Raw genomic sequence first — 5,769 nt, 5'->3', positions numbered from 1 at the left:
CAGCAAAGTCCCGGCTGACAGGGGTTATACATACACACTGGGCTTGCCCTGGTCCTTCATGTATGTATGTGCATTTCTGCATGGCATGTTACATTACATGGCCTTGTCTTTAGTGACCTTACAGTGGCCCATGCTGGAACACCACCGACACTCTAGTGAGCTGGTCAGTGAGCTGGACGCTAATGTCACATGACAGACGTGCTCGTGAAATCTTGGCACTCTAGATGTGGGTGTAGCTAAAGAGACTGAGGAACGGGTCTAGTGACGCTGCCCAAACCCCACTGTCCTCCACATCTACTTCAGCCACCTTTTGTGTCTCATAGCAACAGTATCATAGTCGTGGCCACATGGACGCGGTGTGTGAGGCATCTGTGTAGATAGTGGTTTGTGTGTGATTCTGGGTAAGGTTGCTTAAAGTCTAAATCTAAACAGCATTGTAGTTTTTCCACTTACAGTCGTTCCAGCTCCTTGAGGTCTTGAAAGGCTCCTCTCTCTATAGTAGTGATTTTATTCTCCATTAGTTGCCTGAGAAAGAAACAGAGCGAGATGAGGATGAGGGCCGAGCGGGGAATACAGCCTCTCAGAGCTCCCTGGGCCGTCCTTTCAATGGAACATAAAGATGTTAAGTATTGCATTGGCTGAATGCTGTGCCTCGGTGCAGCTGTGACGTGATTGACAACCCCCCCCCGCATCCACCTGACGGAACCCCGTCATAGCCACCGACCCCACCCTGAGGAGAGAGGAGACACCCGACACCCCCATCACAAAAAAGTCCTGCACACACAGACACATGCTGGAGGGGCTGAGGAGAAGGAGAGATGGAGAGAGAGAGAGAGAGAGAAAGAGAGAGAGAGAGAGAGAATCCTAACCTGAGGATGTGACAGAGAACCTGTTCTTACACGAGCTCTTTCTCTCTTTCTTCTACACCCACAAACACACACACTCACACAGACACACACACTCACACAGACACACACACTCACACAAACACACACACTCACACAGACACATACACACATTCCATCCTCACAGGAGCATGGGGGCACATTCCAATAATGCAATCACTTAGGCAAATCAATGTTATCTTTGTCAGCAGAGCATTTCCTAGATCATGCCTTTAATAGCTTCTTAAATCAGGCTGTCCAAACTTGTTCCTGCATTGTTTCACTGGGAAAGGATATCACATATTACACCCAAAACAAGGGATGGCTGCACTGGGGGAATTGCTGGAATTCCAGAGAGGCTATTAATACCTAAGATTAATGTCACGTTGATTAAGTACCTATTTCCATGTGTTTTAATTATAATTGATTCAAATTATCAAGTGCACAGCTAAATCACGCCCATTTCAATATTGCATGATAACATGTCTATAACATATCTATTCAAAAAGGCAAGAATAGAGCTACGCGCTGACTGCACATTCATATAAGGGTCATTCAAGTTAAGGCAAATGGAAATGTAATACTCACAAAACTCTGAGATGCCTCAATCCAGCAAAATCTGCTTTAGTGATTTTTGTCAGGTTGTTTGCATTCAAATCCCTGTGGAGAGATAATCATGACGAGAATAATAAGTGGAAAGAACTTAATGGATAAACCAAATCAACGAAACGAACCGTCATTCCTTGAACCAAATATGTAGATAAATAAAATAGAAATGGATACTTGTAAAATGAACTAGAACCTTCAGCAAAACCAGATACGCGCCAAAGTGGCTATTTCTTTTGGATCTGAAGTTTTAATCAGACCTCTAATTAAAGAGGTATTTAATACAGGTTTAATAAAGCTATTTGTAATAAATAATCTAAGATGTATACGAATGTAATGCGAATTTTAAATATTACTGTGCTTCAATTATACAGAATTAATTATCTGACTAATTTGAAGACTTCAACGGCAACTGGCCTACAGAAACTGCAGCTGTAAGATAAGTGCGAATAGCCTGAGAAACAGTATTTAAATCCGTGTATACTTATGTTTAGGGTGCACTGTTTTTTCAGTGGAACTGCACAACGTGCTCACAATTTTCCGTTATGTGACGAAACGCTAGCGAAAACTGTAACTGCTGAAACAACCAAAATAAGTTAAAAGTTTAACAGTTAATAGCCTATAATTAATTAAAGTAGGCCCTAGAAAGGTAGAGTGTAGTTTGTGGATATATGTGAATATCTGCTGAAATTTTCCTCTGTGAATAAATATGTTCCTTGTTTTTATTTGTTTGGTACAGGCAGCTGGATCTATCTCGAGGCCCGTGGGTCCAGATTAACCGCACCGACGCGCTCGTGGTTTTACACTGCAATAGCGCGGACCGCAACCATAATCAGTCAGAACTTTATTACATCCTAAGAAATCTCCGCTAACTGCGGCACTTAACATATTTACTCGTGCATTACCAATTAAATGATCATTACTATGAATATACAGGACATGAACAACACTTATAAAACAGCTCCTTACAGTCGTTCTGTGTTGCGGGGGATGTTCCGCGGTACGCTGCGCAGCCCCTGACCATGGCAGTCCACCGTGGTCCCCGAACAAGAGCACGGAGCCGGGCATGGCTGCGACTCCACCGCGCCGAAAAAAGCCACCAACAAACTCAAAGCCGCGGCCTGTCTAAATACGACCATAATTGCAGTAAGTTATTAGGCTGTATCCGACTTTGCTTCACTGTTAAGGAGGGTCCCCAGTGTGTGCTTTATTTCCACCCAGACAATGAGGTGATGGTCACTTGAATCTCGAAATATTCCCGGGTTTCTCTGCCTCCTTGAAATGGTATTTCTTCACCTATAATACAGTAGAAAAATTATACTTCATAGCGTGCCATTCGACGTGAAGATTTCAAGTGGCTTTGTAGCAAGGGCACGATATAAAAGTCACTTGTAGGGGCGACGTAAGTGCGGCACATTGACTGGGCAGACCTCAAACACACATTCTGCGGCAGCGAGTCACACTAAGTTAAACATTTCCCTGCGATAGCCAATGTGTACAGCCTTAATATACACAAACGCGTGCGCATACACACTTCTGAAATGAGGTTCTTCGTTCACGTACACATTCACACACTTGCACGCCTGAGCGCAGGGACACCAGGTGAGAAAGCAGTTGCAGTTTTCTCTGCTTCACCGCGTGAGTTGCAGAGAGCTGTCGGTGTACGTTTGTCCAAAGAGCTTTCGGTGCACGCGCTGGCAGGTCACTCGGCGATGGGAGGTATTGATTTCCACCTCACGCATCCATCATCTTGTCACCGACAAGTCGGAAAGAGCAGACCATTTAAAATCCAACTCCAGGCAGAGAGGTCTCGATCAAAGCTGCAATAAAGTGGTGGACGTGACCGGACAGGTTTGCAGGCGTCCGGCGTCTTTTCGGTTATTTATCTGGTTTCTTTCTCACTCTCTCCGTTCAAGTAGAAGTCCGCTGTGAAGGTTTCTCAGCTCGATTCACGTCGGCACGCCAGACTGTCACAGAGTTCTGTCTTTTTCGTAGAGGACCTCTTCCCGACAAACACCTGATGGCGAGTGGGGTGAAGGGGTAGAACAGCACGGCTCCTCCTCTATGGTAATCAACCCGCAACCTCGCTTACACAAAGTAACTAGCGCGGTCTTCAAATCAGCCCAGATAGAGGTGCAGTCGCCGAGGGGCAGTTATCTCTGTCGCTCCGTTTTGAATACTCCAAAGATGAGGCGGACAGCGATTTAGAGAAAACTAAATAGACAAGATACAATATGAAATGAATTCTTTATGAAAGCGCGTAAAATTAGTTCTCCAAAAATCCTCCAAACTGATTCTGACAGGCATGCCTTTTCTTAAAGGCCAATGAATTACTCTTTTTTTAAACCTTGAAAGTTACAAGGGACTTTAGAAAACGACAGCAACTTCTTTAAATTGCCCCCCGGGAAGTTAGCTCAGATTTATTTCTGTCAATAGCCTCTTGATTCCATCTGTAAACATGGTTTGGTTAAATTCGCTGGTTTGGTCGAAGATTAACGGTAAAATCGCAGCGATTTGGGACTGTACAACTCCCTAGTTCTAAATGCATTTGAGCTATATACACAGAGTGCGACTCCGCCTCTAAGCCCTCCCTAGGCCAGCTTTCGGCGGGGCACTCTGCCTTGTACGGACCTGACGCTTCACGCAAGCGTTTGACGCGTCGGTGTATGATATTCTTGAGGTATCAGGTGAAATCTAAACACGGTGTAACCAAGTGAGACGCAGAAAGTGGATTTACAGCTGTGAGCGTAGCAGTAAGATATTACATGCAGTAGTGCCTACCTTACAAGTGTGTGCTATGAGTATGCGCTCTCGTCTTCTACCGAAGTGGTTATTAAAGATGAATAACGGCAGATTAGTCAGCCATTTGAAAATGTGAAAAGTGGCATTTCAGTAGAGGGTCACCTAAAGCTTTAATCTGGCCCATGCTTGCTCTGTCGTAATAATGGCTCAGTGCTTTGTGCAAAAAGAATGTGAGCAGCTCATTAGCAGTCAGTTAAAGCAGCAGGAGATAGTCATCTCTGATGGCATTACAGTTAATTTCACTCTGGACACTGCTCTCTCAACAAACAGGTTCCCTGCTCAATGCAGCAAGTCGAAGGAGAGGGGGAGGAGAGAGGGAACAGATGAGAGGAAAAGGAGAAAGGTGAGGACTGCAGAGAGGATATTCAGAGATGTGGAAGATGAGTCCAAGTTGGAGATGCACAGAAATAATCTGGGATTAGAAGGTGCATTTCTCCTTACCATCCAAGCCAGGAGCCCATCAGATAATGAGATTTTGGGAGAGGGAGGCGTGGAGCACTGCAGAATGACCCCACACCACCTCAGGGCCAATGGATTGCTGTTCACACACATACACCCTTTTACAGGCACACATACATACACACACACCTTAAGGGGTTTCACTCATTCTAACTTACAAAGCCAGCTATGCATCTGATAAGACCATCTCTCTGTGTGAAGGGAATTGCAGTGTCATTAAGGCACAAAAGAAGTTATCACACACCTTCACAGCATCAAACGAGGTCACAACCACCCATGCAACATTGTTGTCTTTTTGGGGTCATTTCCTTAAGCTTATTAAGCAGCATTAATGTACTACATATGCACATCTAAGGTGCATGTGTGTGGTATGTGGTTTGTGTGAGTGTGTGTGTGTATGTGTGCCCCCATGTGTGTGTGTGTTTGTTTGTGTTAGGGTGGTTTACGGCACCTGTGTTTTTGTTATTTTATGGCTGTTGTGATTGCAGCAAACAGCTCTCCATCTGGGAGTGAGTGGCCAGTACTTCCCTAACCAGATGGAAGCCATCCTCACCCGGTGACATCTGCTGCCCCACAGGCCTCGCCACATGTCCCCAAACAGGTCCTCTCCTCTCCTCACAGCCCTCTGCATGGAGAGATATCAGTGGATGATTATCTTGAACACCTCAGATTGTAACTCTGACAGTTTGGATTGATTACATACATACTCATATGATTGTGCACAGATACATACACATATGCAGGCAAGCTCACACACGCACACATACACACACACGTCTCACAAGGAAAATGTGAAACTCCCATTCTGGAACGCACATCAATCAAAGATCAGGTTCTTATATGGATGAAAATAGCACAGAGGCAGAACATCAAAGAACCACATCTAAGCCAACTTCATAGACCCTCTCTGTCAGCAGCCAGCCATAAATAATTGGTAAAATACACTCAAGGTATCAAATGTATCATTAAGGTTTTACAGATGCTAACATTTTAATTCAGCATTTAGGCCTACCTTCAG

The 5,769-nt window shown here is 44.6% G+C and overlaps 1 protein-coding gene across 1 annotated transcript in view; it reads right to left on the bottom strand.

Moving 5' to 3' along the window:
* Positions 1–3,948, bottom strand: part of slit2 (slit homolog 2 (Drosophila)) — a 102,342-nt gene extending 98,394 nt beyond the window's left edge. Inside the window, exons 1-3 of the mRNA XM_076294793.1 lie at positions 2,460–3,948; positions 1,473–1,544; positions 454–525 (exon numbers count right to left, since the gene is read on the bottom strand). Coding sequence (XP_076150908.1) covers positions 454–525; positions 1,473–1,544; positions 2,460–2,629 — 314 coding nt within the window. The 5' untranslated portion in view covers positions 2,630–3,948. The remainder of the gene's footprint in view (positions 1–453; positions 526–1,472; positions 1,545–2,459) is intronic.
* Positions 3,949–5,769: the final 1,821 nt, after the last annotated feature.

This window comes from Alosa pseudoharengus, unplaced genomic scaffold (assembly GCF_046254945.1).
Source record: "Alosa pseudoharengus isolate Yale_2024_CS ecotype anadromous, Long Island Sound unplaced genomic scaffold, YU_APseudo_1.1 YU_APseudo_1.1_scf_2, whole genome shotgun sequence".
In the NCBI taxonomy this organism is placed as follows: domain Eukaryota; kingdom Metazoa; phylum Chordata; class Actinopteri; order Clupeiformes; family Clupeidae; genus Alosa; species Alosa pseudoharengus.
Note: the sequence above shows the minus strand (reverse complement) of the source record. Positions and strands in the feature narration are given on the sequence as shown.